General features: G+C 50.2%; 1 protein-coding gene across 1 annotated transcript in view; it reads right to left on the bottom strand.

The window, feature by feature from the left end:
* Positions 1 to 20,178, bottom strand: part of LOC141048187 (pinopsin-like) — a 137,573-nt gene that overhangs the window by 76,545 nt on the left and 40,850 nt on the right. The window contains exon 3 of the mRNA XM_073543644.1: positions 11,595 to 11,930. Coding sequence (XP_073399745.1) covers positions 11,595 to 11,930 — 336 coding nt within the window. The remainder of the gene's footprint in view (positions 1 to 11,594; positions 11,931 to 20,178) is intronic.

Genomic DNA, 20,178 nt, shown 5'->3' with positions numbered 1-20,178 from the left:
ATCTGACCCGGCCTCTGGCGGCACCCTGCCCTGATAGCGCCGCCGGGCCAATGGGAGCGCAGCGGCTGCTATATCAGGTCGTCCTCCCTTAATGGAGGCGCCTGACCGCTGTTGTTCATTCAGCACTTTTGGGTCCGTGCGCTCGCCTGTCATCAGGCTGCTTGCGCTAATCTATCTTGTCTCCTCCAGTTCCCGTCCTGTGTCCGTTCCTGCTCCAGCCCTGTGTCCGCACCTGTTCCAGTCCTGTGTCCGTTCCTGCTCCAGCCCTGTGTCCGCACCTGTTCCAGTCCTGTGTCCGTTCCTGTTCCAGTCCTGTGTCCGTACCTGTTCCAGTCCTGTGTCCGCACCTGCTCCAGTCCTGTGGTCGTACCGGTTCCAGTCCTGTGTCCGTTCCTGCTCCAGCCCTGTGTCCGCACCTGTTCAAGTCCTGTGTCCGTACCAGCTCCAGCCCTGTGTCCGTTCCTGCTCCAGCCCTGTGTCCGCACCTGCTCCAGTCCTGTGGTCGTACCGGTTCCAGTCCTGTCTCCGCACCTGCTCCAGTTCCTTGTTCGCACCTGTCCCAGTCCTGGGTCCGTACCAGCTCCAGTCCTGGGTCTGTACCTGTTCCGGCCCAGTCTCCGTACCTGCTCCAGCACTGCCTACCCGACTCCGTACCTGCTGTCCATCACAAGCCGTACCAACCCGGGTTCCAGCTCGCTGTCCTGCTCCAGTCCAGTCTACCGGATCCATTCCGAGCCGCCCCTCTTGCTTCCGGCTATCATCGCATTCGAACCCCCGGACCTGCGCCTAACGGTCCCTGTATAGGGGTCGGCCACACCTGGTAGCTCGTTCGGGGTCCCTGGGTGCCACGGTCCAGAGGGTCCACTCCGGAGAACTCCGCTCTGCCTAGTGCAGTGCCCTGAGTAACAGTGCGGTCAGGCCATGGATCCCGCAGGTATTTCTGCTCCCGGTCAAAAGGAGTTGCTCTTTTTACGGGAGAACCAGGGGCGCATCATGTCGGTCATGAAGTCCATGGAGTCCCGTCTGCCCGCCCTTCAGGCAGCCGATCCCGGGAATGCCGCTCAGCTGGCTGGTCTCCAGCAGGAGTTGAGCCAGCAGCGGGATGCTCAGTCCCATATTTTGTCCTATATGGCCTCGGTAGACAGTCGCCTGGGAGATCTCCAGTCCGCCGCCGCAGCCTCGGCCGCCCTCCCTAATCCCGCTCCGTTTCCCTCTCCTCGCTTGGCTAAACCACCCCGGTACAGTGGGGACCCCAAACAGTGTAGGGGGTTCCTAAACCAGTGTGGCTTGCATTTCGAGCTCCAGCCTCACCAGTATCCCTCCGATAGAGCCAAGGTGGCCTTTATCATGTCCCATCTGGAGGGAGAGGCCTTGTCCTGGCTAAATCCGCTCTGGGAGAGGGACGATCCCATAGTCTCTAGTATTCCGGTTTTTCTGGACACCTTTCGTAAGGTGTTCGATGAGCCTGGACGAATAGCCTCGCTTACGGAATCACTCTTCAACCTCCACCAGGGTTCCCTTACTGTCGGTCAGTACGCCATTCGGTTCTGCACCATGTCCTCTGAGTTAGGGTGGAATAACACGGCATTGGTCGGGGCCTTTTGGCGGGGGTTGTCGGGCAGAATTAAGGATGAGTTAGCGGGGCGGGATACTCCTACCACCCTCGAGGACCTCATCTCCCTGGCCACTCGAATTGACCTCCGGTTTCAGGAGCGCGCCCGGGAATCAGCGAGGGACAGGAGACCCATTCGGCCTGCTCTGACCGCTAGTCGGCCCTTTAGCCCACGCTCGCCTGGTCCTGTACATACTCCGCCTCCCGAGCCTATGCAGGTAGATCGAGTCCGGATGACTGAGAGACGTCAGAGGGAGAGACGGGAGCAGGGCCTCTGTCTATATTGTGGAAGCGCATCCCACTTCATCCGTTCTTGTCCTGAGAGACCGGGAAACTCTTCCACCTAGGCCAGGTAAGAGAGGCCGTCATAGGTGATTATGAATCCTCTCAGCCCCTTACACTTTCTGTTCTTTTACTTTCAGGGGAGAGGCGTGGGTCCGAGGTGGCCTATGTGGATTCGGGCTCAGCAGGCAACTTCATCCGGCGTGAAGTGGTGGATAAGTATCGCATTCCCGTGGTCACCCTGAAGAACCCCCAGCTTCTCGCTTCCGTTGACGGCAGACCGCTACAGGAATCCATCACCGCGGTCACGGAAGAGGTTGTCTTGCAAGTCGGCGCTCTCCACCGAGAAAGAGTGGCCTTCTACGTATTGCCCGACCTGTCTCATGCCATCCTACTTGGCCTCCCGTGGCTACGGACACACCAGCCGGTACTCAACTGGTCGACCGGGGAGGTCTTGCGCTGGGGAGATCCGTGTCATGGTCGCTGTCTGAACCCCATTCATCCGGTCGTTCCCACCCACCCACCTCAGGAGCTCTCAGGACTCCCCTCAGCCTATTGGGCTTATGCCGACATTTTCGACAAGAAGGAGTCGGAGTTTCTCCCGCCACATCGGTCCTTCGATTGCCCGATCGAGTTAATCCCTGGTTCTACTCCTCCTAGGGGCAGGATCTATCCTCTGTCTCCTGCGGAATCCGCAGCCATGTCTGAATACGTCGCGGAGAACCTTGCCAAGGGATTCATTCTGAAGTCTTCGTCTCCTGCGGGTGCCGGGTTCTTTGTTAAAAAGAAGGATGGTTCTCTGCGCCCTTGTATCGACTATAGAGGATTGAACAGCATCACTATCAAGAACCGGTACCCGCTCCCTCTTATCCCGGAGTTGTTTGACCGTCTCAGAGGGGCACGCATCTTCTCCAAATTGGACCTCAGGGGGGCGTACAACCTCATCCGCATCCGTGCCGGCGATGAATGGAAGACCGCCTTTAACACCCGTGACGGCCATTACGAGTACTTGGTGATGCCCTTCGGTCTGTGCAATGCCCCGGCAGTGTTCCAGGAGTTCGTCAATGAAATCTTTCGGGACCTCCTGTACTCCTGTGTCGTAGTATACCTGGATGACATCCTGGTCTTCTCCTCAGATCTTCCATCTCACAGGAGGACCGTCCGCCTTGTTCTTCAGCGTCTTCGGGAGAATCATTTATATGCCAAAATGGAGAAGTGCCTGTTCGAGCAGACCTCACTGCCTTTTCTGGGTTACATCGTCTCTGATGCCGGGCTGCAGATGGATCCTGAAAAACTCTCCGCCATTCTCAAGTGGCCTCGTCCAGTTGGCTTAAGAGCCATCCAACGTTTTTTAGGGTTCGCCAACTACTATCGGCAATTCATTCCGCATTTTTCCACACTCTCCAAGCCGATCGCTGCCCTTACCCGTAAGGGGATCCCTACTAATTCTTGGACACCCGAAGCCGAAGAGGCCTTCCAGTCGCTAAAACAAGCGTTTTCCATGGCTCCCGTTTTGATCCGTCCAGAGAGCGACAAACCTTTTGTGCTGGAGGTGGACGCGTCCTCGACTGGCGCCGGGGCTGTCTTATCCCAGAGAACCGGTTCGGGCCGCCTACGTCCCTGTGGTTTCTTCTCCAGAGCCTTCTCCCCAGCTGAGTGTAACTACTCGATTGGCGACCGCGAGTTATTGGCCATCAAACTGGCATTGGAGGAGTGGCGTCACCTTCTGGAAGGCGCTGTCCATCCATTTGTTGTTTATTCTGACCACAAGAATCTAGCCTACCTCCAGTCCGCCCAGAGGCTCAATCCTCGACAGGCTAGATGGTCCCTGTTTTTTGCTCGTTTTGATTTCGAGCTGCACTTTCGCCCCGGAGGCAGGAACACTAAAGCCGATGCCCTATCCAGGGTCTTTCAGCCGTCTGAATTTGGGGAGGAACCTTCCCATGTTATCGAGCCCACGAAGATAATCACAGTGGCTCCGCTGACGCTGCTGTCTCCACCCCCGGGCAAAACTCTTGTGCCAGAGAACGTCAGGAGGAGAGTTCTTCTGTGGGGTCATTCCTCCAAAGTGGCTGGCCATGCCGGAATTAGGAAAACCCTGGCCCTCATAACACGGTATTACTGGTGGTCCACTCTTCGTCAGGATGCGGCGGACTTCGTCGCCTCCTGTTCTTCTTGTGCAAGGAATAAGACACCTCGTTGTTCTCCTTTTGGCCTGCTGCTTCCGTTACTGATACCGAAGTATCCTTGGGAAAGTATCGCCATGGATTTTATCATGGATCTGCCCCGCTCGTCTGGCTGTACGGTGATCCTTGTGGTCGTGGACCGCTTTTCTAAGATGGTGCATTTCCTTCCGTTAAGTGGCCTTCCTTCCGCACCTGGTTTAGGCAAGATCTTCGTTCATCAGATTTTTAGATTACACGGCCTTCCTCAACGAATTGTGTCTGATCGTGGAGTACAGTTTACGGCTAAATTTTGGAGGGCGCTTTGCAAACTTCTGGACATATCCTTGGATTTCTCATCTGCCTATCATCCGCAGACCAATGGGCAAGTGGAACGAACTAACCAGACGCTGACTGCATACCTTCGGCATTTCTCCAACGCCCATCAAGATGACTGGGTTGAGCTGCTTCCATGGGCGGAGCTCGCCTATAATAATCATGCCGGCGAATCCTCTACCAAATCACCTTTTTTCGTAGTATTTGGCAAACATCCTAACATACCTCTTCCTGTCACCCCAGCCTCCGAGGTACCGGCAGCCAATTCCCAGTTCCAGGAATTCTCTGAGATCTGGTCCGAGACCAACGCAGCCCTCAAAAGAGCCAGCGAGCGAATGAAGAGACACGCAGACAAGAGAAGGCTGGATCCCCCACCGTTTCACATTGGGGATAAGGTCTGGCTTTCGTCCAAGTACATCCGACTGAAACTACCCTCTTACAAGCTGGGTCCCCGGTACATTGGTCCTTTTGAGATCCTGGAACGAGTCAACGAAGTCGCCTACAGGTTGAGGTTGCCTGCTTCGCTCCGTATCCCGAACACCTTCCACGTCTCTCTCCTGAAACCTGTGGTCCTAAATCGGTTTCATCCTGCTCCTACTCCAGCTCCTCTGCCGGTGGGTTCGGATGACACCTTCGAGGTAAGGGATATTCTTGCCATGAGGAGAGTTAGAGGGAGAACCTTTTTCCTTGTTGACTGGGAGGGTTTTGGTCCTGAGGAGAGATCCTGGGAGCCCCGGGAGAACATCAACGCCCCCCACATTCTCAGGAGATTTTTGCCAACCGCAGTAGGGGGCGGCGTGAGGGGGAGGGTACTGTCACGGCCCCTGGCCCTGCCGTCTCGGCCCCCGGGTCCCCTGCCACGCTCCCCGTCAGGTGTCCCAGCGCGCGCGGCTATACTTACCGCGTCCGGCAGCCGCGCTCCTCCCAGCCCCGACGTCGGCTTCCTTCTCTGTGCGGCCCGCGGCTGGTGATGTCACCGCGGGCCTCGCGCATGCGCCGTAGGCCGCGGTCGGCTCTCCCCATCTGACCCGGCCTCCGGCGGCGCCCTGCCCTGATGGCGCCGCCGGGCCAATGGGAGCGCAGCGGCTGCTATATCAGGTCGTCCTCCCTTAATGGAGGCGCCTGACCGCTGTTGTTCATTCAGCACTTTTGGGTCCGTGCGCTCGCCTGTCATCAGGCTCCTTGCGCTAATCTATCTTGCCTCCTCCAGTTCCCGTCCTGTGTCCGTTCCTGCTCCAGCCCTGTGTCCGCACCTGTTCCAGTCCTGTGTCCGTTCCTGCTCCAGCCCTGTGTCCGCACCTGTTCCAGTCCTGTGTCCGTTCCTGTTCCAGTCCTGTGTCCGTACCTGTTCCAGTCCTGTGTCCGCACCTGCTCCAGTCCTGTGGTCGTACCGGTTCCAGTCCTGTGTCCATTCCTGCTCCAGCCCTGTGTCCGCACCTGTTCCAGTCCTGTGTCCGTACCTGCTCCAGCCCTGTATCCATTCCTGCTCCAGCCCTGTGTCCGCACCTGCTCCAGTCCTATGGTCGTACCGGTTCCAGTCCTGTCTCCGCACCTGCTCCAGTTCCGTGTTCGCACCTGTCCCAGTCCTGGGTCCGTACCAGCTCCAGTCCTGGGTCTGTACCTGTTCCGGCCCAGTCTCCGTACCTGCTCCAGCACTGCCTACCCGACTCCGTACCTGCTGTCCATCACAAGCCGTACCAACCCGGGTTCCAGCTCGCTGTCCTGCTCCAGTCCAGTCTACCGGATCCATTCCGAGCCGCCACTCTTGGTTCTGGCTACCGTGGCATTCGAACCCCGGACCTGCGCCTAACGGTCCCTGTATAGGGGTCGGCCACACCTGGTTGCTCGTTCGGGGTCCCTCGGTGCCACGGTCCAGAGGGTCCACTCCGGAGAACTCCGCTCTGCCTAGTGCGGTGCCCTGAGTAACACCCACATCTTCTTTGCAGTTGCACACTGTGCTTATATGCAGATCTGATTATCATCTACACTGAGGAAGATCGTGCTTTGTGCTTTCTGATCCTTCTCTAGCCAATCATCTGGTAATGGATGAGGCACTTGTTCTTGAATTTATTTCCACGTACCTTCTCTTATGAGCAGCATCTTCACTTTGAATTTCCAGGACTGGTAGTTCTGGTTAGTGAGGCTTGGCACTGAGAACTTGATAGGATTGCTGCTAGTGGACATCTTCTCTGTTGCTCTGTTTGCCTTTTGCTCTGGGCTTCTGTTGCCATGTTGCTCTGGAGTTCTGTGTCACTCTGGGCCCATAACCTGTTGGCAGCGGATTATTCAGGATACTCTCTAAGCGAGTGACAACAGAGATTCTTTATTCAGGAACAAACAGGAACAATATATGAAGCATAATATATCAGGAATGAATCTTTTGTGTGTCTCTATCTGTGCATCATCTACAGCAGGCTGCTTCTCTCATACACAGACACAGGAAAACAGGAAATACAGTCACATGCTCTCCCTGGGAGTTTTTTTTAACTTTATAAACAGCATACAAATCTAGCAACTAGACACTCATAGACTGAATAGAGTTGTTGCACCAAACATATTCCAACAACAATCCACAAGCTGAGAGCCATCGTCTGACTGTCCTGATTAAACATCTCTGAGGACTCCAGGGGAGAAGCTCAGCCTCATTTGGCAGTGGCTTATCTCCCCTGAAATCAAAAGGATTGACTGTTTAAATTCCAACTGCCTGGTCCTTCTCTCCTCCGACATCACCAGAATGTTTATCTGCACTTCTAAGGCAAAGTTTTCAGACATAAACTCAAACCTAGATTGCATTCACAGCCTCATTACTACTGATTTCTTCCCTTTTAGGCTGAGTACAGATGGACTTTTTAGCCCTGCAGATTTTTCCGCGCAGAATGGAAGAAATCCGCAGGTCAAATGACCTGCATTTTTCCTGCGGATTTCTTCCATTTTTCCTGCGGTTTTCTTGCGGTTTTTGTGCAGTTTTCCACTGCGGATTTGGAGACAGGGGAGGTGGAAAACCGCACAAAAGAAGTAACATGCTGCGGATTTTGTACCGCAGGAAAACCGTGCGGAAAAATCCGCAGCGTTTGCACATCAGGTTTTTTTTGCATTGCTTTTAATGGTACTGTACATCACAATGCGGTTATGCAACGTTTCTGCGCGGTAAAATCCTCTGCGGATCCGCTGGATATCCGCTGGATAACCGCATCGTGTGCACACAGTCTCAATCTCAGACACAGTACCACAAAACAAAAAAAAAAAAACATAAAAATTGAGCTTGGTTTGAGTTGGTATACATGCAGCACATAAACGCATGTTCACATTGGCCATAAAGCATACAAAACCTACAAAAGACAATGTGAGAAAATTCCTGCTCTAATTAAATAAATAAAAAGCCAAAGTGCACCTAAATAATTCAGACTTCTTAGTAATATTTCCCCTGAGGCTGGGGTCACACTAACCGACGCAAAATACGGTCAGTATTTTACATGCGTAATACGGATGAATGGCCCCTAAATAGTGCTCCGTATGTCATCCGTAAGCAAGGTGTGGCCGCGTATTTTGCGCATCTAAGCATCCGCATGTAATCCGTATGGCATCCGTATGGCGAGATTTTCTCGCCGCCTTGCAAAGTGGACATATAATGGAGCCCTATGCCAGGGTTTCTAACATAAATGAAATAATAGATATAGACACATAGAATACATATATATATATATATATATATATATATATATATATATATATGCATTCTATGTGTATATATCTATTCTTTCGTTTCTTTATTAAACCTGTCAGTGTGAGTTTACTGTATAGCTCACTGAATTGCCGGCTTTGCTAAAAGACACCGGGTGCGTATTTCTCGCAAGTCACATGTGTGGTCCGTGTGTAATCCGTATTTTTTGCGCACCCATAGACTTGCATTGGCGTACTACGGCCGTAGTACGCTGACAATCGCAGCATGCTGCGAGTGGCACGGAGCGTAGGATACGGAGGAGAAATATACGGCTGGTGCGAGGGACCCCATAGAGAATCATTGGTCCGTGTCTAATGCGTGCTTTTAGCTCCTCTCACTGGGCCGTATTCCTCGCCAGTGTGACCCCGGCCTGACTGCTGTCCACTGGTTGGGACCCGGTCCTTTTGTCTGCCCTTATTCACACACTCTGAATTATGTAGATGCACTTTTGCTCTGTAGGAAATTGTGGCTCTTACTGTTTTGTGGTACTAAACCTACAAAAGACAAAATGAGAAAAACCCTGCTGTAAATAAATAAATAAATAAAAAGCAAAAGTGCATGTAAACAATTCAGAGTTCTTAGTAATACTGTATTTGATTAAATATAGCATAAAAGCTGTCCCACCGTCGACAAGGTGACTCTGATCGGGGTGGTCCTACAGTGTCTAATATTAAAAACCTTATCATGTGTCAAAGTTGACATCAGTGTGTGAATAAGGGCAGACAAAAGGACCGGGTCCCAACCAGTGAACACCAGTCAGGGGAAGTATTACTAAAAACTCTGAATTACTTAAATGCACTTTTAATTTTTATTTATTTAATTACAGCAGGGTTTTTCTCATTTTGTTTTTGTAGGTTTTGTATGCGTTATGGCCAATGTGAACATGTATTTTTATGCTGCATGTGTACCAACTCAAACCAAGCTCAAGTTTTGTTTTTTTACTTTGTATTTTGGCATTCTGTGCTAGCCAGGGTTTGGCCTCCCTCTCCTGAGCTGGAAATTGTATTTAAAGGCTTCCCCTGACTGGTGTTCACAGGTTGGAACCTGGTCCTTTTGTCTGCCCTTATTCACACACTGACATCAACTTTGACACATCATAAGGTTTTTAATATTAGACAGTGTAGGACCGCCCCGATCAGACTCACCTTGTCGATGGTGGGACGGCTTTTATGCTATATTTGATCAAATACAGTATTACTAAGAACTCTGAATTATTTAGATGCACTTTTGCTTTTTATTTATTTAATTACAGCAGAGTTTTTCTCATTTTGTCTTTTGTAGGTTTAGTACCACAAAACAGTAAGGCTAGTTTTCACACTTGTGTTTTTTAGCGCTGCGCTTCATGTGCAATAGAATCGCATACAAAAACGCATCATGCGTTTCAACCAGTTTCTAGCTATGTTAACTCTTAAAACGCATGCAATTTTAAATGCAGGCATGCGCATGGCCTGCGTTCCCATAGACTGTAATGTGATTTTTTTTTGCGCATTCCGTGCGCAAGCGTGCGCATGCGTTTTTTTGAGACAGGTTGGACGGACCAAAAATGCAGCAGGTTGCGCCTAGGTGCACACTACAAAACCACGCATGCGCATGAAAATATATACGAATGCGTGCATACGCTAGACCATGCGCCCATGTTAAAGATAGGGGCGCAGGACGCATGCGCATGAACGCGCAGCGCTAAAAAACGCTAGTGTGAAACCAGACTAAGAGCCACAATTTCCTACAGAGCATCATCATTAACCCTCATAGACCAGCACTGCAATTACAGCTGAAGTGCTTGGATAGGAGATAACTTGATGATCGCTGGGGGTCGAATTGCTGAGACCTCCAGTGATGCCGATATCAGGACTCTAAAGGCCCCGTCTCACTAAGCGACTTACCAGCGATCCCGACACCGATATGAAGGTGTCAGGATCGCTAGTAAGTCGCTATGTGATCGCTGGTGAGCTGTCACACAGACAGCTTCACCAGCGATCAGCACAGCGACGCCGAGCGCCTGGCATCGCTGGCCATCCTGTAAAAAATAGAATCAAAATAAAAAATATAGTTATTCTCACCTTCCGACGTCCCGTTCAGCCATCCCGCCTCTCTCCACGCTCCGGTCCCAGTGATCCTTTGCACGAATGACCGCGAGATGTCACAGTCTCGCGGGATAACAAAGTCTCGCGGTCATTCATGCAAAGGATCACTGGGACCGGAGCGTGGAGAGAGGCGGGATGGCTGAACGGGACATCGGAAGGTGAGAATAAATATATATTTTATTATTTTTATTTTTTTTTTATACACGATCGCTGGTCTCCCGCTGTCACACACAGCGATGCGTGCTGGCCAGCGGGAGACCAGCGACCAAAGAAATGTCCAGAGATTTCTTGCAGCGATCAGCGATACCGGCAGGGGGGCCGCTCGCTGATCGCTGTCACACACAGCGATCTCGCTGGTGAGATCACTGTTACGTTACAAAAGTTGTGACTCAGCAGCGATCTCGCTACCGAGATTGCTTAGTGAGACGGGGCCTTAAAACCCTGTCCTGAAAGGAGAGGAGGTGCACATGAGCGACTGCCGCTGATTTCATCACCTATGGGACTGTTGGAGAAAGACAATGAATGGAGGCTGCACATGTTCACCTCTGATCACATCAGCTCGTTTTCAGGATTCAAGAGCCGTGATTTAGGGATCGCCAGAGCTACCGGCCTCTAGAGCTCAAGCAATCTGCAAATTATCCTCTTTACACTGTATAGGATATAACTTTTTTTTTTTTTTTTTTGGGGGGGGGGGGTTTGGCAAAGACCCTTTTCCATTGCCCCTCAATATAAGCTAGAGTACCCCATAACAGAATGACCCAAAGTACCCTCACCCAAAAGTCAGATTTATGGCATTTCTTTGTTAGGGTACATCTGATTTTGGAGATAATTTGCACAAATTTATAACATCTTCACTCCAGAAAGAAAACAGGCTAGAACAGTGATCCTGGCCAAATTGTATTCTTACTTTGTGCCTTGTGCAAGATACAGATCCTTGTATAAGAGAGTCACCAAAATGTGCAAGACATGGTGCCCCCATGGTACTAGCCGCACACCAGATATGACAGGCACAGTGTACCCATAAAAAAAATCCATAGTACCCACATGAAAAAGCCAGTGCTCCCACAATCACAGCCACTGTGGGGAAGTCCACAGTGATCACTAGTGGAAGCCACTGATTTCCAGCTGTACTAGAAGCCCCTGCTCACCCAGGAGGTTGGCACATTCTGGGAGAACAGGTATGTATGCTGTAAAGGAAGTCCCAGGTTACTAATAAAACCAGCATCGGAATAATATGCACAAGTAGCAGAGCTAAATTTATCATTAAACTTTATTTTGGATAAATAACATAAAGAGCTAGGTTTATTGCAGTCCTATGTAAAAGCACAGCCATGACGTTGTAAAAAGTAGCAAGCTCAGCTCTGCTACATCTGTAAATAAAATCCCAGGTTACTCACCAAACAAAGAATTGCAGAAGCCATACCACTTACATCCCTGCTGTCCTATAAGCCACCCACCAGATACACTGGCTGCAAAGCTGAATGGGGTCCCAAAGACACAGACCAGCAGGTCACTGACACTGATGTTCAGCAGGATCATATTAATGGGGGTCCTCACAGCTTCAAACTTCACAAAGATCAGCAGCACCAGAAAGTTGTAGAGAGATCCCAGCACCAGGATGCAGCCCAGGCACACAGCCACCACATTGTGAGCTGTCCTGCTGAGGCCAGCTGCTGAGGAGTCCCTGCTGTCCCCAAGGCTGACATTGTGCACTACAGAGTCATTGAGCAAGCCTGGGGTAAACACCATGTCTTCTGATCAGCACCCTGCGCTGCTGCTGCCGCTGATTATTAGGGGACCAGATGTAATGCAGCTGCAGGAGCATCGGGGGGTGCAGGAGCTCCCCCTGCTGGCAGATGACTGCGCTGCATAGTCATATTGTATTGATAGTAAGTCAGCAGAGAGCAGCTCATTGGCCTCCGATCTGCAGTTAATCCCTGATTGACTGGCACTTCTGGCCAGCATATAAGTAGATACAATAGCTTGTTTAAATTGGAGTATGCTAGAAAACAATTTATTGAATGATGACAATAAGCGTTTGTAAAGTGTGATTATAATTATATATAAATAGCTGAAGAGCCCGACGCTGCCCGGGTATAGTAACTAACTATGGTTAGTTATAACAAATTATAATGATTATATCTATCTATATATATATATATATATATATATATATAAAGATGAGTAGAGCCCCGCCCATTCCGCATAGTCACATTCACTATAATTTCCCACGTCATCCCGTCATCCAGAGCCACCGGACTGCTACCCCTAATATCCCACATCATCCCGTCAGCCAGAGCAATCGGACTACTACCCCTAATATCCCACATCATCCCATCAGCCAGAGCTACCGGACTACTACCACTAATATCCCACATCATCCTGTCAGCCAGAGACACCAGACTACTACCCCTAATATCCCACATCTTCCCATCAGCCAGAGCCACCGGACTACTACCACTAATATCCCACATCATCCCATCAGCCAGAGCTACCGGACTACTACCACTAATATCCCACGTCATCCCGTCAGCCAGAGCCACCGGACTGCTACCCCTAATATCCCACATCATCCCGTCAGCCAGAGCAATCGGACTACTACCCCTAATATCCCACATCATCCCATCAGCCAGAGCTGCCGGACTACTACCCCTAATATCCCACATCATCCTGTCAGCCAGAGCCAACGAACTACTACCCCTAATATCCCACATCATCCTGTCAGCCAGAGCCGCCGGACTACTACCACTAATATCCCACATCATCCTGTCAGCCAGAGACACCGGACTACTACCCCTAATATCCCACATCATCCCATCAGCCAGAGCTACTGGACTACTACCCCTAATATCCCACATCATCCCATCAGCCAGAGCCACCGGACTGCTACCCCTAATATCCCACATCATCCCGTCAGCCAGAGCCACCGGACTGCTACCCCTAATATCCCACATCATCCCGTCAGCCAGAGCAATCGGACTACTACCCCTAATATCCCACATCATCCCATCAGCCAGAGCTGCCGGACTACTACCCCTAATATCCCACATCATCCTGTCAGCCAGAGCCAACGAACTACTACCCCTAATATCCCACATCATCCTGTCAGCCAGAGCCGCCGGACTACTACCACTAATATCCCACATCATCCTGTCAGCCAGAGACACCGGACTACTACCCCTAATATCCCACATCATCCCATCAGCCAGAGCTACTGGACTACTACCCCTAATATCCCACATCATCCCGTCAGCCAGAGCCACCGGACTACTACCCCTAATATCCCACATCGTCCCATCAGCCAGAGCCACCGGACTACTACCCCTAATATCCCACATCATCCCGTCAGCCAGAGCCACCGGACTACACCGGTAATATCCCACATCATCACATCAGCCAGAGCCACCAGACAACTACCACTAATATCCCACATCATCCTGTCAGCCAGAGCCACCGGACTACTATCCCTAATATCCCACATTGTCCCGTTAGCCAGAGCCACCGGACTACTCCCCCTAATATCCCACATCATCACATCAGCCAGAGCCACCAGACAACTACCACTAATATCCCACATCATCCCGTCAGCCAGAGACACCAGACAACTACCACTAATATCCCACATCATCCTGTCAGCCAGAGCCACCGGACTACTATCCCTAATATCCCACATTGTCCCGTTAGCCAGAGCCACCGGACTACACCGGTAATATCCCACATCATCACATCAGCCAGAGCCACCAGACAACTACCACTAATATCCCACATCATCCTGTCAGCCAGAGCCACCGGACTGCTATCCCTAATATCCCACATTGTCCCGTTAGCCAGAGCCACCGGACTACTACCCCTAATATCCCACATCATCCCGTCAGCCAGAGCCACCGGACTACACCGGTAATATCCCACATCATCACATCAGCCAGAGCCACCAGACAACTACCACTAATATCCCACATCATCCTGTCAGCCAGAGCCACCGGACTACTATCCCTAATATCCCACATTGTCCCGTTAGCCAGAGCCACCGGACTACTACCCCTAATATCCCACATCATCCCGTCAGCCAGAGCCGCCGGACTACTACCCCTAATATCCCACATCATCCCGTCAGCCAGAGCCACCAGACTACACCGCTAATATCCCACATCATCCCGTCAGCCAAAGCCACCGTACTACTACCCCTAATATCCCACATCACCCCATCAGCCTGGGGTCAAAACCAGAGCACTGAGTGGAACGGTCCCAACTTCCATACTGGGGATCCCTTTAAGAGAGGCCTGGTGTCAGAACCAGAGCGCTGAGTGGATTTGCCCTGACTTCCATACCAATGATCCCTTTAATAGAAGCCTGGGGTGAGAATCAGAGTGCTGAGGGATTTACCCTAACTTCCATATCGGAGATCCCTTTAAGAGAGGCCTGGGGTCAGTACCATAGTTCAGAGTGGATTTGCCCTCACTTCCGTACCGGGGATCCCTTTAAGAGGGGCCTTGGGTCAGAACCAGAGCGCTGAGTGGATTTGCCCTGACTTGCATACCAATGATCCCTTTAATAGAACCCTGGGGTCAGAATCAGAGCGCTGAGGGATTTGCCCTAACTTCCATACAGGAGATTCCTTTAAGAGAGCCTGGGGTCAGTACCAGAGCATTTGAAGGCAATTGCCCTGACTTCCATACCGGGGATCCCTTTAAGAGAGGCCTGGGGTCGGAACCAAAGCAGTGGATGGATTTGCCCTGATTTCCATACCGGATATCCCTTTAAGAAAGGCCTGGGGTCAGTACCAAAGCACGGCGTGGATTTGCCCTAACGTCCATACCAATGATCCCTTTAAGAGACGCTGGGTTCAGAACTACAGAGCTGAGTGGAACGGTCCTAACTTCCATACCGGGGATCCCTTTAAGAGAGGCCTGGGGTCAAAACCAAAGCACTGGATGGATTTGCTCTGACTTCCATACCAATGATCCCTTTAAGAGAGGAAGATTTGACTATGAGATGGAGGATGTGTGATGGGTATATAGGCATGGGAGAGGGGGTTCATTTCTGTCATGTTCTCACTGCTCTTTTCTGGGGGACAGACGATGGCTGGAGCTTATGTTCCCGGGGATGCTAGATTTCTTGCACCATGTCAGTGTCTGCTCATAGCAACCATTCACAGCTCAGCTTCTTTTAACCAGCTCTGGTGAAATGAGAGATGCTTAGTGATTGGTTGCAAGGAAAACTGTTGCTCATAGCAACTAATCACAGCTCAGCTTCTTTTGAACAGCTCTGGTGAAATGAAAGTTGCTTCATGATTGGTTGGTGATACACACACACATACATGCATACATTCACTTTTATACATAGAGATGTTGTTAACTGGCAACAAGATGTTGTTGTTGTTTGAACATGGTTAAGGCACTGAGATATGACGGAAACATGAGAGAAAGGTTTTATTAAAGACAGGAAGAGGAAGCGCAGCCATCATGAGCAGGGTTTGCAGGAATGAGGAGTGTATGAGGCTGCTCTAGAGAGGGACACGGTGACATCCCCTCGTGACAGCACCTGACTGAGTTAAGAGCAGCGGCAGATTGAAGCTGAACTGAACAGGTATCCAAACCTGTCCGGATGTGAGGGAAATCCTGCTGTAAAAAGCTGTTAAAGAACAGAAGAGGCAGGGACCTGTGAAATGAGAAGAGTTATACCACAAGAATCCTCGGTATTGCTCATCGTCTGGAAGACCCAGGGCCAGCGTTATGGACAGGCAGACCAGGCAGCTGCCTAGGGCCCCCATTCCTCCAGGGGCCCCCAGCCAGCGGCACATCACACAGCCGCTATGGGGCCCCTGTGAGGCAGGGGGGCCCGCCTGCCTGCAGCGCCGACTCCCTCTGCCGCCGCACTGAAGGAGGCAGTGATGGAGGAGAGAGCGTCAGCTGACGGTCCCTCTCCCATCATTCCCCGCTCTGCCTCTGGCACAGCGGGGGCACGATGACATCATCACGCTCTCACTGTGTGCCAGACAGAGCAGGAGACAGGAGCAGCCAGCAGCGCAGGCACGAGGAGAAGGTGAGTGTTTTTTTTTTTCTTAAATCATTGTGAGTACTGGACTGTGTCATACCATGCTGGGGGGGGCTATATACCATGCTGGGCCGTATTATACCATTCTGGGGGGCTATATACCATGCTGGGCTGTATTACACCATTCTGGGGGGGCTATATACCATGCTGGGCCATATTATACCATTCTGGGGGGCTATTTACCATGCTGGGCTGTATTACACCATTCTGAGGGGGGACATATACCATGCTGGGCTGTATTATACCATTCTGGGGGGCTATATACCATGCTGGGCTGTATTATACCATGCTGGGCTGTATTATACCATTCTGGGGGGGCTATATACCATGCTGGGCTGTATTATACCATTCTGGGGGGCTATATACCATGCTGGGCTGTATTATACCATGCTGGGCTGCATTACACCATTCTTGGGGGGCTATATACCATGCTGGGCTCTATTATACCGTGCTGGGCTGTATTATACCATTCTGGGGGGGCTATATACCATGCTGGGCTGTATTATACCGTGCTGAGCTGTATTATACGATTCTGGGGGGGCTATATACCATGCTGGGCTGTATTATACCATTCTGGGGGGCTATATACCATGCTGGGCTGTATTATACCATACTGGGGGGCTATATACCATGCTGGGCTGTATTATACCATGCTGGGCTGTATTATACCATTCTGGAGGGGCTATATACCATGCTGGGCTGTATTATACTGTGCTGTGCTGTATTATACCATTTTGGGGGGCTATATACCATGCTGGGCTGTATTATACCATTCTGGGGGGGCTATATACCATGCTGGGCTGTATTATACCATGCTGGCCTGTATTACACCATTCTGGGGGGGGCTATATACCACGCTGGGCTGTATTATACCATGCTGGGGGGGCTATATACTATGCTGGGCTGTATTATTCCATTCTGGGGTTCTATATACCATGCTGGGCTGTATTATACCATGCTGGGCTGTATATTCCCTTCTGGGGGGCTATATACCATGCTGGGCAGTATTATACTGTGCTAGGCTGTATTATACCATTCTGGGGGGGCTATATACCATTCTGGGCTGTATTATACCGTGCTGGGCTGTATTATACCATTTTGGGGGGGCTATATACCATGCTGGGCTGTATTATACCATGCTGGCCTGTATTACACCATGCTGGGGGGCTATATACCATGCTGGGCTGTATTATACCATGCTGGGCTGTATTATACCATTCTGGGGGCTATATACCATTCTGGGCTGTATTATACCGTGCTGGGCTGTATTATACCATTTTGGGGGGGCTATATACCATGCTGGGCTGTATTATACCATGCTGGCCTGTATTACACTATTCTGGGGGGGGGCTATATACCATGCTGGGCTGTATTATACAGTGCTGGGGGGGCTATAGTCTATACTGGGCTGTATTATTCCATTCTGGGGTGCTATATACCATGCTGGGCTGTATTATACCATGCTGGGCTGTATTATACCATTCTGGGGGGCTATATACCATGCTGGGCTGTATTATACCATTCTGGGGGGGCAATATACCATGCTGGGCTATATTATACCATTCTGGGGGGGGCTATATAGCATGCTGGGCTTTATTATACCATGCTGGGCTGTATTATACCATGCTGGGCTGTATTATACCATTCTGGGGGGGCTATATACCATGCTGGGCTGTATTATACTGTGCTGGGCTGTATTATACCATTTTGGGGGGCTATATACCATGAGGAGATCATTTGTATATTCCCAGTGCCTTCTGGGATAAGTGAAGAGTCTCCGCGAGCTCAACAATCACTGGGTTTTGGCCGTTGCAGCTATATACTATACTGGGCTGTATTATTCCATTCTGGGGTGCTATATACCATGCTGGGCTGTATTATACCATTCTGGGGGGGCTATATACCATGCTGGGCTGTATTATACCTTTCTGGGGGGGCTATATACCATGCTGGGCTGTATTATACCATGCTGGGCTGTATATTCCCTTCTGGGGGGCTATATACCATGCTGGGCAGTATTATACTGTGCTAGGCTGTATTATACCATTTTGGGGGGGCTATATACCATGCTGGGCTGTATTATACCATGCTGGCCTGTATTACACTATTCTGGGGGGGGCTATATACCATGCTGGGCTGTATTATACAGTGCTGGGGGGGCTATAGTCTATACTGGGCTGTATTATTCCATTCTGGGGTGCTATATACCATGCTGGGCTGTATTATACCATGCTGGGCTGTATTATACCATTCTGGGGGGCTATATACCATGCTGGGCTGTATTATACCATTCTGGGGGGGCAATATACCATGCTGGGCTATATTATACCATTCTGGGGGGGGCTATATAGCATGCTGGGCTTTATTATACCATGCTGGGCTGTATTATACCATGCTGGGCTGTATTATACCATTCTGGGGGGGCTATATACCATGTTGGGCTGTATTATACTGTGCTGGGCTGTATTATACCATTTTGGGGGGCTATATACCATGCTAGGCTATATCATACCATTCTGGGGGGCTATATACCATGCTGGGCTGTATTATACCGTGCTGGGCTGTATTATATCATTTTGGGGGGCTATATACCATGTTGGGCTGTATTATACCGTGCTGGGCTGTATTATACCATTTTGGGGGGCTATATACCATGTTGGGCTGTATTATACCATTCTAGGGGGGCTATATACCATGCTGGGCTGTATTATACCATGCTGGCCTGTATTACACCATTCTGGGGGGGCTATATACCATGCTGGGCTGTATTATACCATGCTGGGGGGGCTATATACTATGCTGGGCTGTATTATTCCATTCTTGGGTTCTATATACCATGCTGGGCTGTATTATACCATGCTGGGCTGTATTATACCATTCTGGGGGGCTATATACCATGCTGCGCTGTATTATACCATGCTGGGCTGTATTATACCATTCCGGGGGGCTACAGTTGTGGCCAAAAGTATTGACACCCCTGCAATTCTGTCAGATAATACTCAGTGTCTTCCTGAAAATGATTGCAAACACAAATTCTTTGGTATTATTATCTTCATTTAATTTGTCTTAAATGAAAAAACACAAAAAGAATTGTCCTAAAGCCAAATTGGATATAATTCCACACCAAACATAAAAAAGAGGGTGGACAAAAGTATTGGCACTGTTCGAAAAATCATGTGATGCTTCTCTAATTTGTGTAATTAACAGCACCTGTAACTTACCTGTGGCACCTAACTGGTGTTGGCAATAACTAAATCACACTTGCAGCCAGTTGACATGGATTAAAGTTGACTCAACCTCTGTCCTGTGTCCTTGTGTGTACCACATTGAGCATGGAGAAAAGAAAGAAGATCAAAGAACTGTCTGAGGACTTGAGAAACCAAATTGTGAGGAAGCATGAGCAATCTCAAGGCTACAAGTCCATCTCCAAATATCTGAATGTTCCTGTGTCTACCGTGCGCAGTGTCATCAAGAAGTTTAAAGCCCATGGCACTGTGGCTAACCTCCCTAGATGTTGACGGAAAAGAAAAATTGACAAGGGATTTCAACGCAAGATTGTGCGGATGTTGGATAAAGAACCTCGACTAACATCCAAACAAGTTCAAGCTGCCCTGCAGTTCGAGGGTACAACAGTGTCAACCCGTACTATCCGTCGGCGTCTGAATGAAAAGGGACTGTATGGTAGGAGACCCAGGAAGACCCCACTTCTTACCCCGAGACATAAAAAAGCCAGGCTGGAGTTTGCCAAAACTTACCTGAAAAAGCCTAAAACGTTTTGGAAGAATGTTCTCTCGTCAGATGAGACAAAAGTAGAGCTTTTTGGGCAAAGGCATCAACATAGAGTTTACAGGAGAAAAAAAGAGGCATTCAAAGAAAAGAACACGGTCCCTACAGTCAAACATGGCGGAGGTTCCCTGACGTTTTGGG

This window comes from Dendrobates tinctorius, unplaced genomic scaffold, assembly GCF_039654945.1.
Source record: "Dendrobates tinctorius isolate UK_male_01 unplaced genomic scaffold, ASM3965494v1 ptg000133l, whole genome shotgun sequence".
Taxonomy (NCBI): Eukaryota; Metazoa; Chordata; class Amphibia; order Anura; family Dendrobatidae; genus Dendrobates; species Dendrobates tinctorius.
The sequence above is the reverse complement of the archived record's forward strand: the minus strand, read 5'-3'. Positions and strand labels throughout refer to the sequence as shown.